Here is a 23,680-nt window from a genome sequence, read left to right on the forward strand (position 1 = left end):
CAGCTGTTTTTTATCATACCGGTTTTTAAAACAACACATACCGGTTAAAATTTTTAATTCTCAATTTGTTAATTATTTGATGCAATAGTTGCAAATTAAGTGCAAGATGAGCCAAAATTTTAAAAATTAACAATTTTTTAATTTATAGCACAATATTTCAATTGTTAACAAGGATGTATTAGAAAAATTGCAAGGAAACTTTTTAATAAAACCGGTTAATATTGATTTTGAAAACCTGTTTCGCTAAGCCAATCAAAGTGTTCGAATTTTGCATGCTGGTCGCGGGAATTCATCAAGGCGCCAAAAATTATGACCTCAGCCCCAAAATATTAAAGATTTTTTTTTCATAAAATACATACTATATAAGTGAAATTAATATGCTTCAGTTTTTTTCAATTCCATAGTTCAGCGCCGAGGAACCAAAAATGGCGCTTCGCCTCGGAGGTGGCGGCGCCGCTGCTATTTTCGACTCCGTCGGCGACACGCAGGCCTCATGGGTTCCAACAAAGTGAGAAAATTTTAAAAATCTTCATTTTTTCCTCAATTTGAAACTTTTTTTAAATTTGCAGAAAGGCGCCGTACATTGCCGAGCCACCTCCGTTCGCTCTGTGCCCGAACCTGCCGAAAATCGCTCAGGACAGAGGTGTCGTCAGCGCCACCAGGGCGGCTCTTTATTCCAGACACACACCTCACGAGTGGTTGCAGAGCAACATGCGCTACTACCACGAGGCTGACTCGACACGCAACCTTGCTGAAAGGTTGCGTAGTGAGGCCGTTAGGGTTATGAGGTTGAATTTTTTAATCAAAAACTTTAACTGATAATTTAATTTTTTTTAATATTTTAAGGGAAGCGCAGGAATTGACTTCAAGCGCACAGCGGGACTCGGGCCGACGGCTGGGCGAACGGATTTCGGACACAACTTTCTGGCAGCACGAAGTCTCAGCCGAATTAGAAAAATTGCTGGCCGAAAGTGCTTTGCTGGCTGAGACTCGGCGGTCGCTCGACAAGGCGGCCAAAGACTGCGACGGGCCGCTGCACGTGGCCCAAGAGTGCCTCTACCACCGCGAAAACAGACAAGGTTTTATTTTATGAAATAAAAAAGGTCAAAAATCATAATTTCCTGTTTAGGAATTGATTTGGTGCACGACCAGGTGGAGATTTCACTGCTCTCTGAGGTGGACACGCTGAAGTCGTGCCAATCCCGGCTGCGCGCTCTCCATGACAGAGCCAATGAACAAGTAACAAAATAATAAAAAATTAAATTTTAAATTAAAATTTTATGAATTTTCAGCTGCGATCCAACAGAGCGGCCCAGCACGAGCTGGAACGTGATTTGCGACAAAAAGAGTCCGCCCTTGAAATTGACTCAAAATGCCATGGCCTCTCCAATCATTCAAAAGAAATAAATTTTTACTCCGGAATCGAAAAGGTTGATCCTACGTAAGAATATTTTTATCCATTTTTAAACACATTTGTTGACTCTTTTTTTCTCAAAGTGTCAGCGTACCTGAGACATGGGCGCAATTTAGCAGCCGCAACGTTCAGCGGTCGGCAGCCGAGCGAGCTTCGAGTCGGCAACTGCGTTCTGAAGCCGATCTGCTCATTTCGACTTGCGCCTCTGAAATGTGGGACGCCTGGAACAGGACCAACAACAACCTGGCAAAGCGTTCCTCTGAAGTCATGGACACAAAATCCAAGCTAGAAATGCATCTTCACAAGGTGAAGAACTCAAAACAAATAAATCTGAAAAATTAATAAAAAAAATTTAATTTCAGGTTCAACAAGAGATATTTGACGTTGAAAGAAACATGTCCCAGCTTCGAAGGGCCATTGCAGACAAAAGTGCACCAATGAGAGTGGCACACACGAGGCTCGAGGCGCGAATTCATCGACCTGACGTTGAACTCTGCAGAGACCCAGTCCAACACAGACTTGTCAAAGAGGTCGAGTCAAAGGTTTTCTTTTAGTAAAATCTGCCAATTATTTAAATTTCAGGTTCATGAAATTGAGACCAGCGTCGAGCGTCTGCAGCGGAAGTTGGCCGAGGCGGAAGCGCAGCACCAACAGTTGTTGCGCACCAAAGCTGCCCTCCAGGCCGACCTGCAGGTCAAAAGTAACTCTCTGTTCATTGACCGAGAGCGGTGCCTCGGAATGCGCAGGGGTTATCCCCTCGGCTCGACGGTCAAGTACTGAAGACGTCCAGACAAGCTTAGTCGTAGCCTAGCCTGTTAGACTCATTTTTTTGTTACCAAAAGGTTGTTAATTAATTAATAAAATATACGGAAAAATCTAAGATTCTTGTTCAAATAAATTCAGGTCGCTTTCTAAAAAAAAATCAACCGTTATTATTAGAATACATATTTTCAACTAGCAAACGAGCTCTTGGCTCATCTCTGGTGGTTTGGTAGCGGCAATTTAAGACCTTCGCGCGCTTCGAAAAATGTGTACGAGAGAGTGATGGTGTCGATGTACTCCATCTTCGGGTCGGCTGCAAATTCAGGGTCGATGTAGAAGAAAACTGGCATGTCCACCTTGAAAGATGAAATTTAAATAAATTTTATTTTACTAAAAACAAAAAATATTTTATTTACCTCTTCGTGGGGGTTGAGCATCTGCTCCTCAAAACAAAAGCACTGAATCTTGTTGAAGTACTGTCCGGCCTCAAAGGGCACCACGTTGTAAGTGCTGATACCAATGACAGGGTGGTCAGAGGGGTTACGAGCCTTGTAAAATGCCAACGCCGTCTCCCCGGGCTTAACCTGAGTGCAAGGTTAAGTTTCATTATTTCTAGATAAATTGACAAATTATTACCAAAATCTCCAGCTGTTGAGGCTTGAAGTTCCAACGCATACTGGCACCCAGGTCGGCGTTGAATTTAATTTTTATCACTCGGTTTTCAACAGGGGACATTGTCCCAACCTTCTCTTTGTCGTGACCTGAGGCTGTCGTGCCTCCATAGCTGTATGCCTGAAACAAAATAAAAGTAATTCGCAATGAATTAAAATGATTGGGTTAAATTTATGCTTTTGTCAATTAAAATATCATAAATTAATTTGAGGTTAAGATGTTTTCTTAAAAGTATGTATTATGTTCCCAGAAAATTTGCAACACAATATATTTATGGTGTAAAAAAAAGTTGCCTAATTTAATTATTAAAAAAAAATTTATTTCACATTGCTCTATTTCGTTTTTGGTAAAAGAAATTTAAACACTGGCTTATCAGTACCGATTTATCCAATTTATTACACTTTTTAAAACCTACTTTAATTGATCTAAAATAGCAAAAAATTTAAACTTTTTTGAAGATTGGTGGGATTAGCTAAGGTTGCTAAAATGTGGAACTGGTTCTTATTTCCTTGCTAGAAAAAGAGGCTTGGGCAAACTTTGGAAGAAATTTTTTTTAAATCGACATTAAAAATCCAAATTCGATTCAAAATTGTGCAAATTAAATTAAAATGGCACATTGAGCTGTAAATGTAGATCTGATGTAGATAAGATTAAAATCTGAGCTGTGGAACATTCTTATATCCATTTTTTTTTCTAATAAAATCAGCAAGTTTGTGCTTCCTAAAAAATAATCAAATAGATAACTTGGTTAAGGCCAAATTTGCAAAAATTAATGAAGATCTTATTATTAATATTATTATTTAAATAAATGTATACGAGACTGATTTTTGAAGGTCAGACAAACGTTGGTGTTCTGGAATGAAATTCTTATTTATAAGTACAATTGTACAACTAACAAAGCGACTTTTATTGATTTATCTTTAAAATAAGGAATGCATTTGAAATTTTCTAATTCTGGAGCTGATTCAGTTTGTTCTGCAAGTTGGCCACTTCAACTGCCAGATGTGCGGCGCGTTGGAAGGCCTTTTGTGCTTGGCGCATCTCGGTGGGCAGCAACACTCCGAAACGACGCAGAGCGTCCGGAGCGTCCTTGACCTCCTCCACTGAGCGGTCACCGTCTGTATCAGTGGCCACTCGGATGGCCGCCGTGTGGTCGCTGTCGGGGCCCGGCAGCTGAGTGGCCGAGACGCGTTGGGTGCCCACTTTGTACCGAGCGGCCGCCAGCAAGTGGTGGCCTTCGGACAGCGACTTGGCCAGTTGAAGGCGCGCGTCCAGCGTCGCCTGCAGCACATTTATCACTTCGAACAACTCGGCGTTCTGCACCAACGTCTGATCACTGCAACCGCCAAAAATCAGTCTCAATTTCTTTTTCTTTACAATTATTTTTCCGGTTATATTTCAAAAGGTTCTCTTTACTTTTTATTTCTGATTAACGCCCTGAAAATATTTGAAATATTTGTCGAAATATGGAGCTGTCCGAATGTCAAAATATATATATATATATATATATATATATATATATATATATATATATATATATATATATATATATATATATATATATATATATATATATATATATATATATCCTGATATGTACGAAATTACAGAGGATAAAAATTAAGTATTGTATTATTACTTTGTTACATAACTTTAAAAACTTGTATTAAAAGCTTTGATATAAATATAAACGACGTTTAAATTATCAAAAGAATGTTTTTAATAGATCCAGCATGCTTTCGGTATCAGTAAATACCTGGCAGAACATTCTGTAGAGGGGCACAGCGGCGTAGCTGAGGCCAAGGGTGAGGACTCCTGCGGCTGCGACATAGTAAACGGTGCTGCTGCCGGCCTTATGGCTGCCGCCGGTGCTCAGGAAACGTGCCGAATACGCGGGGAAAGTTCGTCGACACGCGTTGCGCCAGGCACGCAACCCGCCAAACAACATGAACCGATTTTTCGGCCCGTTTTCGGCTCACGAGTTCGAAAAACTCAAGAGAATCCCCGAATTTGTGCAGCTGGATGATAAATGGGGGTGTGCCTGTAATTGTGTGGTTCTAAAGAGATTTAAAACATAAATTATAATAATATTCAATTATGAGAACAATGAACAACCTGAACTATAAAAACAATAAAAATATAAAATTAAATACCATAATATACTTTTTATAAGCCAATTTAAGCCTCAGTATGCTGGTTTAATATGGTATTTGCATTGCATTAGTATTGCTCCTTAATTTACACCCTACTGAAAGGGTTAAATTGAATTCCTGGCTTGCCGCGAGCTCTGTCGGCGTTTTACTGAAGCAGCATGCGATTGAGCGCGAGTGGGACGAGAATCTTCGTCGCTCGCTCCTTTCCGCGTACTTGCGCGAATTTAGTATGCTGTGGGAGGTGGTCGTCGGAGGATGGAGCGGCGGCGGCGGCCTCGGGGAGTGGGGACCGAGCTGCGCGCCCTACACCGCCGCCTCCTGCTCAGGACCGACCTGAATGTGGAGGACCTGCGTGCCACTTGTCTGCCTTCAAACGCCAAGGATGCAGAACTCGAGGGAACGTGGGGGCGCCGAAAAACTCTGGCAGCGGTTGGCGCCCTTCTCGTCCTTGTGCTTGCCCTAGTCGCTTCGCTGCCCAACCTTCAGGATGAAATTCTCAGGGTAATTTTGACCTGCTTGTTTTAATTACACAATTATCGACAATTATATCATATCTTCAAAATGTGAAATATTTTTTTATATGTAATGAAGATTTAAGATTCCATTTATCAACCTTTTTATTTTTTTCAGGGTGCTTTCGAGCGTCGTTGCATGGTGGCCAACAATTTTCTTTTGATGGAAGCGTCCCGAACAGAGACGGACTGCGAAAGTGTGTGCGTCGGCGTGGACGCAGTGCACGAACTTCAAGAACCAACGCGCGCCCAGTTTGCAGCCCTTGCGTACGCATCGCATCCGGTGGTTGTCCGAGGCGCTGCCGCCAACTGGTCGGCCCTGCGCACCTTCAGTCCTGCCTTCTTCAAGACGGTGTACGAAACCTACACCGACGCGTACCTTGCCATCGAGCGTGACTGCCAGTTCTTCCCATTCCGCACTGAATTCTCCTCTTTGCACGAGGCTCTTAACATGGACCCTGACAGGATTACCTTGGCGCCTGGCACCAAGCCCTGGTATATTGGATGGTCAGTATTCCGAGTATTTCATTAATCAAATTCTTCGCCTGAAAATTACATTGCAAATCTATTTTTAAGGTTGATCATTGTCAGGGTACATAAGCTGGGCGACCTGAAATCAGGGTTTGAAATTCAGGGCGCAAATTTATTTCAGTTTTGATGTATTAAATTATGATACAAACTAATTTTGATTAAAAAAAACTTCAGATCAAATTTTTGTTTGGAAAGAGTGTCAAACTCCGACTCAGGGCATTACCCTTTGGATCGTCTAAATTATAATTTTAATTTAAAGTGGCCTTGTTTGGTATCGATTTGCAAGTCTTCGCGCTAAGGAAAACCATTCCTGGAGGCAAATTGCCAATAATTTTAGGCCATTTGCTTGTACGTGCGTTTTCTAACTACGAATATCTCCCATGAAATTGTTTTTCTCGTTAATACGTGACGTGGGCGCGCGTGCATCGCCCGCATACGTGTATTTTATTTTCCGCGATGCACTAGTTTACCGCTGAGTGAGAGAGCGATAAAATTATCTCCTTTGCGGGAGATAAGCAAAGCAGGCGGAAGTCTGCCCGCGTATTTTATATAAATATATATATTTGAATGCGCACGTATTCTGCATTAAATTTCTCTTTGAACAAGGCGTTCAATTCATCAAACGAATAATGTCTGGCAGCCAAAAGAAATATACGTGCGACTGGCCGGCGGCCAGGATCGGGCCCGTCAAAGAGTAGCGATCTCAAGGGGACACACAAGAGAAAGAAGGGCGATAAACACGCGTTAGCTTTTTTCTTTCCTCGGGGAAGAAAACATTTCGCATCGGCTGGCGGCGGCGGCGAAGGAGCAGTCGCGTTCGTTTCCATGGCGACGCCGGCGGCTGCTGCGGTCTGATCGACCCACCCTCTGACCCATACCGTAACAAGCACCCCTGGCCCCGAGCATTTTGTAATTTAGCCCAACGGAAATTAATCAAAGGCAGAAACGATGTCTTTCGATTCATTGGTTGCGAAAAAATAATAAATCTAGATTGCACCAAATCACGTCATTTTTTGACGTCCTTAAATTTAATGAAATATTTTTTCTTGTCTTTTCAGAGTTCAATGAACTTGAGCAGTGCATTTGAGAATTTCTTATTTTTGCCGACGATATTATTTATTACGGTGTGCGGCGCTCCGGGCAAAAATGTGCTTGCACTGCTAATTAAGGAGGCGCTCACTTGTCTGCTTTCGTCGTTGGGCGTGGGCGCAAAACAAATATTATTTATTAATTTTTACAGTTACACCTTAACACGTTCACCGCAGGAATTTTAAAATCAAACGTTTATTAAGTTATAAGAAAATTCTTTTCTCGCGGAAGGCTCCCAGGAAACGGTTTGATATTTATTCCGAGAGGGCTAAAAATATCCGATAGTTTTTTCCCCGGCCGGAAGTGGTTCGAGTTTTTCATTCATCCACTCGGCAGCTCGTCTCATTGAACGAAGCCCGCGCTGCATTATTTTGAAATTGGTTGAGATTTTTGAAACAGGAGAAGCAGGAAGCGGCGCGGGCCAAAGGCCAGATGCACCCCTCGGTCTAACAAGACAGCGCACCCTCTTTTATCCTTTCGTAAAAGAGCTTTTTCAATTACATCCTAAAAATCTGGCAAAAAAAAAGTGAACAATTATGCATTTCATAGAAGCGGATAACGGGTTACGTCATCGCTTTTGACGTGCTAAAGTGACGTGTATACCGAAGAATAAACTATAAAAGAGCGGCGCCTCCAAAACGGGAAGTGTCGTCACGATGAATGAATTAAAAGGAATGTATCACTGCTCGCTCGGCCAGACGCGTGAATCTGTTTCGGAAGTGATTGCGTCACTTAAAATTTCTCTCTCGATCAATTTCCATATCAGATTTTTTAAGTGAAAAATTACAGAGCAGAAAGATTGTGGTGCCTATCGTAAATCTTTAATGAATAGAGAAAATATCATTTTTTTTTTAAATCTACAAAATCAAATCTTTTGAATTTTCATGAGCTTTCTTTTGTCTGTGTATCTCCAGGAGCAACTGCGATCCACGCGTGGCTGAGCAGCTTCGTCGGCACTACCAGCGACTGCCCTTTTTACCTGAGGAGATTTCGGCCACGGACTGGATCTTTATGGGCGGACCAGGCCCAGGAGCCAGCATGCATGTAGGTTTAATTAACTTTTTAAGGCTTAAAAGTAAGAAAAGTAAAATTTTAAATTTATTTCAGAGCATTAAAGCTTTAAAAATATTAACAGTCGAAAAATAATACAACTTAAATTTAAACTTTTGTATGTGTTTTTATTTTAACAGTAGCTAATATTTATTTAAGTCTCCTGTTTTTTAATTTTACTTTAAATTTGTAAAATATCTAGTTTTTATAAATTAAACTATCATTATGTATAATTTTTATTTATTTTTGTTATATTATCTGCAAGGTTAAATATTGAAATTTTTCCTACTTTTTAATTTCAATCTACTTATTTTAACACTAAAATATACCCTAACTGAGGTCAAACATTGAAACTGTCAATGTTCAGAACGAGTTAAAATATCTTTCAACTGACTTGATTATTTTCAATTGCAGCTGGACTATGTGTCTCGGCCGTCGTGGCAGGCGCAGATTTCTGGCAGCAAGACGTGGCGTTTGGCGCCTCCACCCGAGTGCGAACATGTGTGCACCTCCTTCAACCTGACGGTCAATAAAGGCGACGTCGGTCAGTCTCCCTATAATAAAAAACCAATTTTTGTGCATCTCCAAATAAATATCATATATCCTTTCAGTGTTGATCGACACGAACCAGTGGTACCACGACACCTTCGTCAACCCCGGCGAGCTGAGCATCACCATCGGCTCCGAGTACGGCTGACTTGTTGATAGACCTATTAGGCTTAATTAGACGATGCTATACACGTGCTTCCGATTCGTCGTGCCAAAGTCTGAGGAACTTTTAGGGACAGTAGAGGCACAAGTGCCAAAAACACACACGCAAAAAGGTGCTCAAAATAATTAAATATGCGCACGGCCTTGCGAAAATAAATTCTAATCAAAATAAACAAAGACGACCACTTGACCAGAATTAGTCTGATTTTCGCTTTAGTAAAAAAACAACCGATGTATTTTTGTTGTCGGGCTTTGCAGCTCTATATTAGTGAGTTTTTGTTCTTTTTTACCACACATCCTGTTTTACTGTTAGAATCTATGATTAGGAATTTTAAATTAATGTTGTTGTTGTTGCTGTGATTTTTGTACTTTTGCCAATTTTATAAAAATTGAAGCTGTATTAAAAGTATATATAATTACGGCAAGGAACGTTCTTTTTGGCTAATTTAAATAAGGATAGTTTCTATGTCGCTGATTTTCTAGTGAAACTTAATTTTAAGCTGTGCATAATTCTTCCTTATAAATAATAAAAGTTATAGAAAAATGATACACAAAAAAATCTGATTGAAATTTTATTTAAAAAAGCGCACCTTTGCAGTTATAAAAATTAAAATTATGTAATTATAAAGCTATTAGCTAGTTTTTGTTTCGTGACATATTTTTAGAAATATATGTTTTAACTGAAGAGTAATTCAAGTAATTGTCACTCTTGTCACCTGAAAATTGTGCACGAAGGATGTGATTAATTGCAAACCTTGTGAGCGCTGAAATAGAAACCTCACGGTTTTCCGCTCGGACGGCCGCACGCCATATCATCTCCTCGACCAAGTCGCCTATCTAATTGGCAGAATTTCACCCAGAAGTTTTAATTGTCAGTTCAAAGGTTGTTACGAATTAACGAGAGAAAGACGCGTTTCCCCCGCAAAATTCAACTGAGAGTGACGTGCGCGCGCTTTGAGATTAGGGAATTAATTTTCGCAAGAAGCAGGGATGAGCGGAAGAATAAAAGGGCCACCTCTGGAGGTTGACTGCCAGTCTCTCGAAAGATGTTCCACGCAAAGTGCTCAATCCTTCTCGCCTTCGCTGTAAGTCCGTTTATTTATCAAAACAAAAAAATAATTTGTTTAAAATATGATTCAAAATTTTTTTTAACTTTTATTATTTACAAATTCTGTTTTTTTTTTTTAAATTGAAATCTGCTGCAATGTATTTATGAATAAATTAAGTTTTAATGAAATCAACGGTTAATATTAAATTTTTTAATTTTAACTTTTTTTATAATATTGTTAAGATTTAAAAAAAAAAGATAATTATTCCTTTAAATATTAAAATTTTAATCAATTGATTTTTTACTTGAATAGAAACTAGAAGTTTATTTTTATTTATTTTATTTTTTTAAATATTCTACTAAAAAAGTGAAATTATAGATATTCCTTAATATAATAAATTTAGTTCTGACATGCATTAAGTAAATTAATGTAAAATATTCACATACATACTCTGCAAAGGTATCGAAAAGTTTGTTAATTATGGTTATTGAATTTGGATATGAGATATATAGATTTATTTTCTTCTCAATGCAGCATTGTATTGCCTAAAACTGAATTGTAAAATGCGGAAAAAGTCCTACTTTTTTTTGTAAATTTACAGTGATTTACAGGTTAAATATTCACGTAATTTTGTAAACAGGGTTTGTGTGCTGCGGCCCCCGCGGTGGACCACGAGGCGGCCGCCCAACAGCTCCGTCCTACAGCAGTGGGCCCCACCAGACGTCCACAGCCGCAGCCGGTTGTGCCTGTGGCCCTGGGACCTTTGCCCAGTGTTGGCACTTTGGCTCCTGTAACTCCGCCTCAACTCGCGCCCGGTGACCAATTTTTCAACCAAAGCCCCGACGGCCAGTTCTCCTCAGGGTAAATTAATTGGAATTTATTAATTTAATTTGTGCTAGATTTTACTTCAATTATCTTTTTAATTATTATGTTTATTTTTAGGTTCCGTAGTGCTGACGGAACAGCTGTGTTCATGCAGGGTGACTTGGTGCCCACTACGGATGGAAAGGACGTGGTCATTGTGAAGAGAGGGGCCTACTCGTATATCACGCCCGAAGGCCGCACCATCAACGTGCGCTACGTGGCCGACCACCTCGGCTTCAGGGTCGAGCAAGGTGACCAGAGGGTTTGAAGATGAAGGACTGTTAGATTTAGAGAAAAATAAAAAGGACTAATTCGAATTTGCAGTTTTCTTTTCATTTCTTGATCATCAACAACAGATAAAATAATTTACACAATCATGTTTCAGTTTTGTTTTTGTAACAATAATTGCTAATTACTGGAGGATAAGTTGCACTTTGTTGTTTAAATTTTTTCTTCTGTTTTGAGTAAAAAGGTACAAATTATACTTGTAAAGTCACTCAGTATCACTTGCTTGGCAACGGGTGAGATTCGAACCGTTTGCACTCAGTCTGGCACCACGAGCGGCGTTCGACTTGTGTCGACCACCGGTGAACGGGGGTCACTTTAAATGCCCCTCTGCAGTCTTGACCTCGAGCAGCTGTGGGTAGTTCTCGACAATGTTCAGCAGGATGCCGTCGATGTAGGCGCGCAGCTGCACATTCACCTCTTGCTGCTCCCTCAGGGCCAGGCGCACCTAAAAAGTATTTCAAGTGAAAAATTTGCTGATTTTTCTTTAAAAGGTCTCAATACATTCAGAAATTTCTAGCATAATTCAGATCCTGATTGCTTCATTATAAGATATTATTCGTTAGTAGAAAGAATAAATATCTTTCATAAAAATAAAAAATAAAATAAAAATTACAGTTACAGTTACAAGTATTATTATGAAAGCAGAACTAAAAAAGCTGTATCTCGAGCATTTCAAAAATTAATGCTCTGTTGATTTTTTTTTTAAACAGATTTTCAAAAACGCTTTTAAATTATTCGGCAAAGATCTATCAGGATTTCAATTATGCAATTAGTATTTTCTGAAAGTCGTTGAGCCCTTCAAACTTTTTTGTTATAAGATAAAATTGAAGTATCACACAGGTGCAAATTTGTCATATTTTTAAAATTTGGATGTGAACTGTGAAAATATTTTTTCAAAAACGTGCAACGCTTTGGGAATTCCACAAAATTCAAATTCCCAAGGCTTGAAATGATAAAAAATGCGAGAACTGACATTCACCTTGTCGGAGGACATTTCATCGAGTTCGTCTGCAAGAGAAGGACCTCCAACAGGTTCGCCGAGCAAAGTCCTTCCCTGTTCGAGTCCTCTGCCCAGAAGTTGCGCCTGAGCTTCTTCGAGGGCTTCTTTCAAGGTGCGCACCTCCTCCCTGAGACATCGCGCCTCCTCCTCCAACTCAGGGCTGCGACCTGGAGACGCTGGCCGCCCCCGAGCCGCCTCCGACACCTCCAGTCGAGCTTCTTCCAGACTCTGGTAAAAAAATTATGTTGATTTCTGCAAAATTTTTACTTTTTTGTAAAATCACCTGTGCTGCGTCTGCGAGTTTCTGCTCGAAGGTGATTCTGGTCTTGGCGGCCTCCTCATGGGCCTCAGCCAGCTGCGCCCTGAGGACCTGTGTCTGCGCATCTGCCTCTTGAGCCATTTCTTCAGCAACACGCCGACTTTCGCTGGCGCGCTCAAGTTGACCTCGGAGTCGCTTCACCTCCTCCTCAAGACCTTCCGAGCGCCTCTCAGCTGCCTGCAGTCTGGAAATTTCAAACAGAAGTTAAATAATAATGTATAAAAAATATTATAATAAATTAACTTGGAAATAACATAAAATATAATTTAGTTAAAAGGAGAATCTATTATTCTTTACATTAAAAAAAAAATAACTCTTATTTGTTAAGTTTTCAAAACACAGAAATTAAATTTGTGCATAAACAGTAAATTTACTGGCACATTTTCCCCTCATATGGCAAAAATATGATTTATCTCTTTTAAATTATGGTTAGGGTAGAAAACACAAAAGGTATTGCTATTGTCCAATATTAAAATTTTTGGCAAAATGCATTATAATTTTTTTATGTATTTTAATGAACATTATATATCAGATCATAAATTAAAAAAATTATCACATTTCTTTAGGAGCTTTAAATTTTCATCTGAAATTCAAAAATCCATTGTTCTTTTTTTACCTGATGGCACTGTTTTCTAGTTCAAGTTGTTTTTCGCGCTCGAGACGAGAGGAAAGGTCCTTTTGTCGACGTTGTTCCTCCTGCAGACGCTGCTCAGCCCTGGACTGCTCCTCGCGCACCTGTTCCTCGAGGATCATCAGTCGCGCCTGCAGAAGGGCGTTTTCGTGGCGCGCCCTGCCATATCGGTCGTCGCTCGTGTTCTGCGTGTCCGCCAACGCAGTGACTTGCTGCTGCAGCATGTGCACCTAAAAAATGAGCAAAATCAAATTAAAAGTTCAAAAATTCTTACGAATGTAAAATAAATCAATAAGCAGTAGAAATTTTCAAATTTTCAGAAAGTTCCGGAGCAAATATTTCCAACTTTTATGTGTTCAATAAAATATAAGAATTAATAGAAGACATGTGGTGAACATTTTGAAGCTCAAGCGTTTTATAATATTAATTCCTGCCAAGCCGTTTCTTTGATAAAAAAAAAGTGCTTGCTCGCTAATGTGGCGCGCAGTTGTTGGCATAAAATTTGCTCCCGAGTGCACGAGATAAAAATAATCGCCGCTGGAAAGAAGACGTTTCATTTCGCCAGAGCGCGTGTTTTCCGCCTCGGTCAGCGCAGACGAAAATAAAAACCCTTGTTCTCTCTATCTCGCCTTGTAAATGAGCAAGACTCTCATTGCTCGTCGCGGTTTAAACGCCAAAATCGAAAGGAAAATGAGCACAAAGATAGACAAAATGATCAACGCCGCCATTTTTCGCTCGGAAAAATTCGATCAATTTTATTTGGGAATTCTTCGGGCGGTAAGAAATCCCCGGCATTCAAATTAATGCTCGTAAAATGTAATAATGCGGTGCACGGAGAGGAAGATGATGTCACCGGTGGCGGCAAGCTGACGCACGGAGTTACTTCGAGCCAGCGTCTCTCAATTGGGCCCAAGGACGGGATCGAGGTCTTGGAAATAAAAATATTCCCCGGCCAAAAATCTGACGAGAAAAACCCAATGGTTGAAGCCCAAAAATATTGATAAAATAAATCATTAAATTGTAATCTAAATTTTTAGAGTGAAAAAATACATCTAATAATTTTCAAAAGAAGTTATTATTAATTAAAATTTAAAAAAATTATTATTGATTTAATTAAATAGGTCCTCTGCAACTTTTATCCCATGTGAAACTGGAATTACCAACAAGATACTTAAAAAATATATATTTTAATTAATAAATAAATAAAATTAGGGATCAATAATTTTTGACATATTATTAATTTTATAGAATAAAAAGTATAAAAAATCATCATTTTTTCAATGTTTGAAAATAAATCAAATTAATTTAATTGACCCTCTGCGATGCCTGTATGATGGGGAACTCACTTGGTGCGCAATTCGGGGCACTTTTGAGGCCCCGTTGGCCCCCGTCCCGGGCGGCCGGTTGGGGTACAAGGGCCCGAAGAACTCGAACTGGCCCTCCCACATGTCCATCTCCATCTCGGCGGTGGCGTCGTCATCGTCCTCGTCGTCCATCGCGGCGCCACCATGGGGATCCACTCAAGAGCCGCTCGGCTCGTTTACTGCCGACAAGTCGGACGGCGGCACAACTTCCCCTTCAACGCCGCCCGAGAGGGGTCAGAGGTCACGTGGGTCCGAGCACGTGCATACATAAATTCAATTCAACCAGAATCAGCCGATTGCACTTCTACGATACTTCCGCCGCCCAAGTATATTTTATGTGCAAGTACAAGCCCTACCCTAGTAAGACTGAACTTTTCAAAGATGAGTCGCAGCCCCACCCATACCAAGAAGAACCTCTGATGACTCTTTTGCGTTGGCACGCCGACAAACAAAAAGATCTTATCTCGTCGTGTTTGCTTTTTGCAAAGTTTCTGCCAAGAGTTTTTAAAAGAGGCAGAAATTTGCGTAATTTTTTAGCCAACAAATAATTATTAATTATAAATCTCGTTGCTAAGAAATATTTTTTTTACAAAGTTTCTCCATTTTTAAAATTTCAAGAGAACAAGGACACAAAAATATTTCCGTTATCTATGATGGGAAACTTGTGAAATTTTCAGATCTGTCATAAATATTGCCGCGTGTTTTGACGTTTTGTCTGATAATAATTGTAGATTACAGTTATCGCAGCTCGAAGGAAAATGAAAATACCAAACAAATTGCGCAAACGGAAGGACTTTTTGGCAAAAACAAAACTGACCTTTCTGTTGAGGCCCATGACGTCTTCCTCTAGGGACGCGTCCGAGCAGTACATGTCGTCCGGGTCGCCGCAGTTGGAGCTGCGCCCGCTCGAGTTAAAACTCGCACTCCGGCACAATCCACTGAAAAAAAGTTGAATAAATTCACGATCAACTTGGAAAAAACACAAGGGGAAAAATAGGAAAGAATGTCCAAAATTAAATCAAAAGATCAATGTTCGTCGGCTTTTTTTAACAAGAATTTGAAGGCATTTAATAATTTCAGAAAATCAAAATTCCATAGATTAAATTGTTATGAATCTTTAAGTACTTTAATGATTTTTAGACACTTTTAAAAAGAGAACCAATTGAAGATAAATCTTTTCCTACAAATTATGTTAAAAAAATTGTAAGGTTTTCGTTTATGATTGAAATTCTGTAAGGTTTCAAACTTCTTATCAATTATTTTTTTTTTATTGGAGTAAAGAAATTTCAATTGGGAAACAAAAACAGAGAGTGATTTCTGATATAATTTGCTCACTCTCAATTTACCCAATTAGGTTATATGAACGATGCGCGCGACTGCCTTTTTTAATGCCAAACAAACCGACATTTCTCCTCGTTAATTGGGGAGACGAGTTTCATTTTTCGTATTTATGTGCAGTGAAAAATATAATATATAATAATAATAAGCAACAAATTGACTAATTACCTGGGCACCGATGCACCATTCGCGCTGATTCTCTTTCCACTCGAGCTGCGAAAAAGAACAAATATTTTTCATTAAATTTAGATGGTCTCTTGCTAATTTTATAAATCATTATTATTTTATTAACTCTCTCTTTCTCTCCCACAATCCGGTCGGCGAGGCAAAAATTTTGCTCACTGAACGAGAAAATGAGAGAACGGCCAAAAACTGTTCAGTGCGCGCTGAAAGAATGAAAGCGATTGCGAATGATAAAGAGAAAAGCGAGCTGAATTTTAACTTTTTTATTGGAAATCTGAACTCGTGTGACCTACATAATTATACGTCTTTTCCATTGTCAAGCTCAAACACGGTCATCATTGAAGAGAACAATTTATTGTAAGTTTTCAAAGTTTTTAGCAAGGATATATAAACCATTAAAATATGTATCTTCATATTTTAAAACTAAAAATAATAAATAATTCAAATATAAATCATAAATTGGATTTTATTTGCACTAAAATTTAGTTTTCTTGGGATCAAAATTCAAAATGCATGTCTTCGATAAAAAATATACATTCAATCTATGAAATCAAAACCTTTGCTTTCAGCTTTCAAGTACGTAGGACGTTGGTCAGGGTTAAATTTCAACCAGAGTTGTCAAGTTAGTTTTGATGAGTGGGTTATTATTTTCGGATTGTCAGAGCTCGGTTTTTTTTAATCGCAGAGTTTCGCGACAGGAGAAATCGATTCTCAGAATACGGCGACATTTTTATATATACACATTTTCACGTGGGAATCGCAGAGAGAATAAAAAAAATGTTGACGAGAAAGAGATTGCTGGCGGCTAAATATATATAAATGCGCAGGTGACGCAATTGTGCACTGTGACGTGAGATCAAAAGCCCACTTATGAAATTATTTTATATCACATTTGTATTTGCATCACGCATATATCTCTGTTGGCTCTTTTGGCTGCGACCACGCCTTCAAAGATTAACGCCCTTTAAACTTCTTGTGTGCCCACTTGTTGCTAGACCAGAGTGACTCACCGGAGCTAAAAAAGTCACCTTTTATTTTTTCCCCCCAAATAAAAAGTTTTTAATTTTTTCAAAAAGCCGTATGTACACAAAAGTGCGTCTCTATGTCTCTAAATTTACGGTTTGTCCCAAATTCCACTCAATGTAGGTCGGTGCGCCGGGAAAGCGACCCTGATTCCCTGAGCGACCTGAATTCGCGTTTCCCGGTTGGGACTCACTCACCTGAATTATCAGGACACGGTGGAAAAACGAAAGAGAAAATTAGTTTTGAAAATAATATACACCAGGCGATGCGCCCGAGAGACGACCTGAACGCCGCGAGGATCGTAACTGAAGAGCCTCCTGACCGGCCCTCCCCTCCCGCCGCCCTCCCCGCCACCTGGCAGCTCAGGGCAAGAGGCCACTCACTCTCAGATGCCCCTCTCGCTTTGCATCTTCATTTGCACGCCATGTGATTAAATAACGCAACAAAACAGGATGTGTGTGTTGAAATTTAAATAAGAATATAAATATACAATACATGTTTTTATGCGGAAAAGTGACGCGAAATTAAAAGCATAACGTTGTTGTGATATGGTTGAAAAAATCGTGGCAAAAATGAGATGAGGCGAAAATATTTGAATTAAAAAAATGACTGCCTACTTTTCGTCGTCAGTTTGTTCTATCTTTTGCGTCGCCTCCTCCACCACAATAGTCCTGACAAGTTTTATTTTTAGTTTGGAAAGTTTTTAATTATGAAAGAGTAAAAAAAATGAAATTTTCACTCACTGTCTCAATGATCCCCATCTTCGACCAATGGCACTGTCACCGCCGGGACTGCAATGAGCAAATTGTATTAAATAATGTAAATAAAATTTAAATTTACTTTCAAATTTAAGAAATAATTTACTTTGCATTCGGAGATAATTTTCGTAGTCTGCAACATATTGTTTACCAGAATAAATTAGACAAACTGAGATAAAAAATCTTCAACACATGATAAAGCTGCTGGCAGAATTATTTTGCAATGAAAATTTCAAGTTTCACGCAAATATTTGTTTCAATTTTATGAAGATAAATATTTATTTGAAGCAATTGTAGCAGGAGAAAAACTTAAATATTCGAATAAAAGGATATAATTATGTAAGAAATAAATAAAAATAATCACCTTGTGTTTGTCGGCGTTCGGCGTAAACTTGATCGTGACCACGTGTTCCTCTTGAGCAACATCCCCGGAGACTCCCTGAATGAATATAAAAATGAAAAAAATTATAAAACTTTCAAATTATGCAAATTTTGGCGCAACCAACCCTTTATTGACGACGGGGGAGGGCGCGGGCGAGCCCTCGCCGAGGCACTCGTAGCTCTCACCGTCCGACATGCTCGAACACTGGCTGCTGCTGCTGCGAAACAATCGGGTGGAAAAATGAAAAGTGGCCGAATAAGCAGAAACACATAGACAGTATAATATAGTTTGTTGCACCGACAGCGAAATGGTTTCATCCAAACGGCAACAAGGAATTTCATAGAGTGCTTTTTAAGTCTGGACAAAAACAAACTCTGTGGCTCAAAAGCCCTATTGAAATGATAAAAAAATATATATCTATTCTATAGATTCTATAGAGTAAGAGTGTTAAATGAGAGGAATTAATATACATATAAATCATATAAATAATTTGATACACAATCATATAATCACAGAACTTGATCAGAAGATAATTTTACTTTAGCATGCTATCCAGGGGTAATAAATTTTTGGGTCTGCAAAATATATAAATTGATTTTTGACAAATTAAAAAATATGGAATCACATTTTTGGATGTTATAAAGTTTTATTTCAACTAAATTTTTATAAAAAAACGTTATTCAGGTATTTCAACACCTCTTGCTTGCTTGTTATTTTTTTTTTTTAATAACATTATAAACAATATAAAACTTTTTTCTGTAAGGATTTCTTGTAGAACCCTTTGGCACTAGAGTCGTTCACTTTTGATAAATAAAATCCAGCAGGGATTTTCTGTTTCATTGAAAAAAAAAAACGAATCAGTTCATTTTCACCAATGAAGCCGGATTTTAGTTCACCATGCAATTTATAATAGTGAAAAACCAATTTTGAGTTGCCAACCTGTGATTTGTGTTCTTGGGGTCGAGTGACGGACTGCCGAGGGCAGAGTCCATGTCCTCAAGGCTGCCTGGGGGGCTGCGAGGGCCGGGGGGCTCGGAGGTGACCACGAACGACGGCGTCGAAGTCCCCAGCATCGCCCCTAGTCCTCCTGCGCCTCTTTGCTGTTACCAAAATTATAAAAATTATCAGCATTGCGATTAATTAATTTTGAATGTCAAACCTTGCGCGCTGCTGGGGGCGTTATTTTCGGGGGCGGCACTGCAAGTGGGTCGAATGTCACTGCCTGTCAATCAAAGAGAGAAAAATGAGTATATGAAAACAAATAACTTTATATAATTTATACGTTGCAAAAGTACATAAGCAAGCGTGCCGCTCGGTGTTTGTCTGCAGAGGGTTTTGCGTCACCAACCCCCTTAAGTCCCTCAAACGCCCACGGTCTTTAGCAAGGAAGAAGCCACCCCGCGAAAAGATTTCAAGGCCAATTGATTTTCCATTCACAACGTTATGGAAAAATAAAGTTTTGTGATAAAAATTCCATCAGTTAGAAAAAAAAAATAACAATCTGATTTTAGTCCTTTATTATTGTTTTTAATTAAATTAATTAATGAATTTTTAATTCAGAATTAGAGTGAAAGCAAAAAAAATCAGTTAAAAAAGTATGAACAAAGTAGTGGAAACACAAGCATCTGCAAAAATTTTGATCTTCTTTATCTTTAGAATGCAATTAACCTTTTAAAAACTTTTTGCCTAAAGGATGGATTAAACTTTATTAACTATTTTGAATTTCACATATGAACTCTATTTTTCCCACGAAAAAAAATAGATTGATCTTTTAATAAAAAAATCGCAAATTTTTGCCCCAATTTTATTTACAATTTCTTTAGTTGCAAATTTAAAGTGTTCAAGGAATCTAAATTACTTAAATAAATTCTGTGAAACTATTAAGAATTCATGTTTCCTTTTGTTTTTTTCGTGTTTAAAGACCAATTATTGTCCCTCTCTTTAAATAATTTCGATTAGGCAAAAGTTTTGAATATTGCATTCGTCTCACGTGGCAGTTGGCGCCGGCGGAATCGATCGCGAGTGTCGCTGACCCGCCGCAGCATTCGGCGCCCCGACCGTCCCAACCCCCGCACAAGACGGAATGTCCGCAGCGAATCTTTCCAACTTGAAAGGGAAAAAACAAAAACAAAGGTGAAACAAAACCGAGCCGCGAACAGTGGGAAAAAAGGCAAAAGGCAGGCGTGTGATTTCCTCTTGGGCAGGAAACGCACGAAAGCGGAGCAGCGCAAACAAAAGAGAGGAATAAAATAAAATAATCACATCACCGAGGGCAATTTGTTCTGACAGAAACTTGTTTGTCAATTTATGAATACCAAATGAGGTCAATAAATTTAAAAAAAGTATTTTTATAATATTATTTTAATTACAATTGCAACTAAAACGTTTTAATATTTTAATTTTAAATTAATTACTTTCATTAAATTAATTTTACAATAAAGACAGAATTTTTGAAACTTTTATCCAAGATCAACAAAAATTTTATCCTTATTTTCATTTTTTTTTTTAAATTTAGTCTAAACAATAATTAAAAATACAAGAATGATGAGACAATAACTTTTGTTAAAATATAATAATATTAAAGTTAAATTTTTTACAACACTTGTAAATACCTAAAATGTGTGCTTTAAATAAGAGAACAAGCATTAAATAATGCGATCAAAAAATACAGGTCGCCTATTTTATTAGCACACAATGCGCGGCTTGAGTAAATAAATCACCTTGGGGTGTGCGATAAATTTTTATCTCTGGAATTTTTACAACGCTTGAAATTAAAATTTCCCACGCCTAGCAGCCCTTTATTTGTTTTCATTTGCTGGGTTTCGCATTTCAAGAATTACGCTGAATGCGTCTGAAGGTTTCCAGGCAAAAATAGACTAGAAAAATGCCGTCTGCTCGTGTGGTTATTTTTAGCCGCACTTTGTCGATCCCTCTCTTTGTTTTCTCTAAGTGCAGCAGCATCCCTTTTTTCGCCTTGAGACTGCACCGCACTCTTCACGGCCGGAAATTCATCCAGGCACCGCAAAAGACAGATGAAATCCAAAACTTCCGTGTTGCAGTGAAACTATAAAAGTTCTATGTACATTTAATTTAGGTACTTAAAGAAATAAAATTTAAACTACTCTGATTGCTAATAATTTTAGATTAATCTCTAAAATTGATTTTGTTCCAATTAGCGTTGCTCTTCTTGAGGATTAAAAATTACTCTAAATTTTTCACACTAAAACAATTTAAGTTTAGTTTGACAAGTACCATGAATATTTACATTTAACTAATGGGCAAGGAAAAATTCATGCTGCAGACATTTAAATTCAGCAAAATGTGAAAACAACGCCACGATTATCCTTGCTTGTTCAAGGATTTTCCCACACCTGCGCTGCGAATGTTAATAAAAGTGCGGGATTATTGCGAAATCTCAGTTTGGGAACTCTCGACTCTCGACAAAAAATTCCTTGTTAAAATTCACGAAAATAACAAAAATATTGTAAATTGCAATATAACTTAAATACAATATTATTTAATTTTTAATGTTGTATAAATTTGAATTTGTTAATTTTGATTTCCTTATTTTAACCTTTTGTATTTTCCCAAATCTTTAATACGTCGCACATCTTAAATTATATCATTAAATGCCATTAAACTTAAATTAGATATATAATATTTACTATTTAGAGGGTTTTTCCTTCTTAGGTCCCGTTTGTTATTTATTCATCGTTTTTGTTGAGAAAGAACACTTCGCAAACGCTTGGAGCGTATATGGAGTTTTGTTGTCGAGGCAACTACGGGCGCCAAATACACTTTAACAACATGTGGAAAAAAGGTATAGAAAGTCTCACCCCCACAAAATCCTCCCGTGACTGGACACAAAAAATGCTGCAGGTGCACAACAATAAAAAGCCTTTTAAGTTTCTTATTTTTTTCCTCTTTAAATTTTTAAATTTGAAACCTTCGAAGGTGTGGTAATTTTTCTTTTGCTGATATTTTATATTTTTGCTACGCTGTATTTTTTTCCTCGCGATTGCAAACGGTCCTACCGAGAGTCGATGCTTGGAAAGCGACAGGTAAATAGAAAGAAAACAATCATGGCCGCGTCTTCTTCGCCAGCAAAGAGAGAGATAACGAAACTCTGCTGCTGCCTTTTTCTAGGTCGACCGTGCAACGGCCCCGCGTGCATTCGGACAAATTGCCAAACTTTAAAAAGCAAAACAAGAAAAACCAAAACATACGGAAAAAGAAAAACACCACACCGAATTTAATAATTAATTCACAAATCTCCTAAAATCAAAGAAAATTACTTGAAAATTACAACTTGATTTAAATAAATTTTCACTGTTGATTTGATATAAATTAAGGGCAAGAATGGGCTTGAATCTCACCTGGGACGACGACGAACGGTGGTGACGGGCGGACACGGACACCCTCTCGGCGAGAAACTCGCTGACTGACTGTCGCCCCCCGCGACTCTTCTCCTCGATTCTCTCCGCTCGGCCGCGAAAGCGCAAGGCCGGCGCCGCGAACAGGCCACCCACTAGTCCTCCACCCTCTTATTCTAACCCCTCAGAAACACTCAGGTAATTTTTAACCTTTTCCTCTCAACTCGTAAAATTGCCATACAATTTTCCTTCTCTACCGATTCTAAAGGATTTTTTAAATTTCCTTCAGATTTAGCTGAGACTGGGCTACCTGCAAACTCGACTGCTCCGTGGACGGTCACAGGTGAGTTGGCGTCGTCGACGAGAGTGGTAAGCGCGGTTCCCCCTCTCCCTTCGGCTCACCTGACTCACTCTGCGGCGCCGTGACCTGCAAAGCTCCTTTGCCTGATGCCCACGCTCAATCGCTTTTATTAAAAAAATCCTGCTTCATTTGCTCAAAATATAAATTGTGTAGCCTTCCAGTGACTCTATTGAAGAAAATTAAGGTTTTAAAAAGGGCATCATAAATAAATAATCATGAATAGTTAAATAAAGGTTTAACGATTTGCCATGCTTAAATAATAGGTATTACACAGTTAATCGATTCATTCTAATCACCAAATTGTTATCTTTCTCTTTATCTCACTCCTCCATATGGCAAAATATGACTCATATTCGATTTTGATCATTTCTGCAATAAAGCTCAAAAAATAATAATAAGTGCTTCAAATTAATTAAATTTAAAATGTAGAATATTTATTGATTTATTTATTTATTCTCCATTCAGATACAATATGAAAAATCACAACATCTTAATTAAATAGAGTAACGAGTAGGTAAAATATTGTTAGATAAAAAATTAATTCAAAACAAATTTTAGCTAAATAATTTTTTTTAATAATTAACTATTAACTAGATTTATTGTAAAACCGATATTGAGATTGTTGAAAAATAATAATAATTAATAACAGTAATAAATTTTTTTTTGCATTTTTTCATTTGATTTATAAACTTAAAATTTAAAATGAACATAACAATTTTTGAAATTTCTTTTTTGTTATATTCAATAAAATGTTATATAAAGACTATAAACAAACTAAACATCTTAAAAATTATGAAGTTTTACTATTTATTTATTTATTCTTTTAACAGTCGCTATGCAATAAGAGCAATGC

General features: G+C 38.2%; 5 protein-coding genes across 8 annotated transcripts; 3 read left to right on the forward strand and 2 right to left on the reverse strand.

The window, feature by feature from the left end:
• The first annotated feature begins 408 nt into the window (after positions 1-408).
• Positions 409-2,239, forward strand: LOC132196922 (tektin-3-like). The gene is made up of 8 exons (XM_059619872.1): positions 409-508; positions 570-788; positions 847-1,079; positions 1,130-1,239; positions 1,293-1,441; positions 1,498-1,720; positions 1,777-1,944; positions 1,997-2,239. The coding sequence occupies exons 1-8, from the start codon at positions 426-428 to the stop codon at positions 2,192-2,194; spliced, it is 1,383 nt and encodes a 460-aa protein (XP_059475855.1). The 5' UTR covers positions 409-425; the 3' UTR covers positions 2,195-2,239.
• An 88-nt stretch (positions 2,240-2,327) lies between these two features.
• On the reverse strand, positions 2,328-4,905 carry LOC132196925 (cytochrome c oxidase assembly protein COX11, mitochondrial). The gene is made up of 4 exons (XM_059619875.1): positions 4,605-4,905; positions 2,813-2,968; positions 2,593-2,760; positions 2,328-2,532 (listed from the first exon to the last, which is right to left on the reverse strand). Exons 1-4 carry the CDS (start codon positions 4,794-4,796, stop codon positions 2,389-2,391), a joined length of 660 nt encoding a protein of 219 aa, XP_059475858.1. The 5' UTR covers positions 4,797-4,905; the 3' UTR covers positions 2,328-2,388.
• A 314-nt stretch (positions 4,906-5,219) lies between these two features.
• On the forward strand, positions 5,220-9,445 carry LOC132196923 (uncharacterized). Its single transcript, XM_059619873.1, has 5 exons — positions 5,220-5,502; positions 5,632-6,020; positions 8,048-8,177; positions 8,598-8,727; positions 8,795-9,445. Exons 1-5 carry the CDS (start codon positions 5,257-5,259, stop codon positions 8,878-8,880), a joined length of 981 nt encoding a protein of 326 aa, XP_059475856.1. The 5' UTR covers positions 5,220-5,256; the 3' UTR covers positions 8,881-9,445.
• A 493-nt stretch (positions 9,446-9,938) lies between these two features.
• On the forward strand, positions 9,939-11,118 carry LOC132197255 (larval cuticle protein 1-like). Its single transcript, XM_059620417.1, has 3 exons — positions 9,939-9,979; positions 10,584-10,804; positions 10,886-11,118. The coding sequence occupies exons 1-3, from the start codon at positions 9,941-9,943 to the stop codon at positions 11,073-11,075; spliced, it is 450 nt and encodes a 149-aa protein (XP_059476400.1). The 5' UTR covers positions 9,939-9,940; the 3' UTR covers positions 11,076-11,118.
• Positions 11,119-22,599, reverse strand: LOC132197254 (rab11 family-interacting protein 4). 4 transcript variants are annotated; one of them, XM_059620416.1, is made up of 13 exons: positions 22,470-22,599; positions 19,253-19,315; positions 19,033-19,193; positions 18,218-18,310; positions 18,076-18,150; positions 17,697-17,744; positions 17,571-17,624; positions 15,916-15,960; positions 15,227-15,347; positions 13,031-13,275; positions 12,379-12,598; positions 12,069-12,323; positions 11,119-11,540 (listed from the first exon to the last, which is right to left on the reverse strand). In XM_059620416.1, the coding sequence occupies exons 3-13, from the start codon at positions 19,164-19,166 to the stop codon at positions 11,406-11,408; spliced, it is 1,425 nt and encodes a 474-aa protein (XP_059476399.1). In that variant the 5' UTR covers positions 19,167-19,193; positions 19,253-19,315; positions 22,470-22,599; the 3' UTR covers positions 11,119-11,405. The 4 variants fall into 4 exon arrangements, with proteins under 4 accessions (XP_059476399.1, XP_059476396.1, XP_059476397.1 ...); XM_059620413.1 differs by having other exon boundaries at positions 18,218-18,307; positions 22,470-22,582; XM_059620414.1 differs by having other exon boundaries at positions 12,075-12,323; positions 22,470-22,559.
• Between the last annotated feature and the right edge of the window lie 1,081 nt (positions 22,600-23,680).

Source organism: Neocloeon triangulifer, unplaced genomic scaffold, assembly GCF_031216515.1.
Source record: "Neocloeon triangulifer isolate White Clay Creek 2 clone unplaced genomic scaffold, ASM3121651v1 ptg000012l, whole genome shotgun sequence".
Taxonomy (NCBI): domain Eukaryota; kingdom Metazoa; phylum Arthropoda; class Insecta; order Ephemeroptera; family Baetidae; genus Neocloeon; species Neocloeon triangulifer.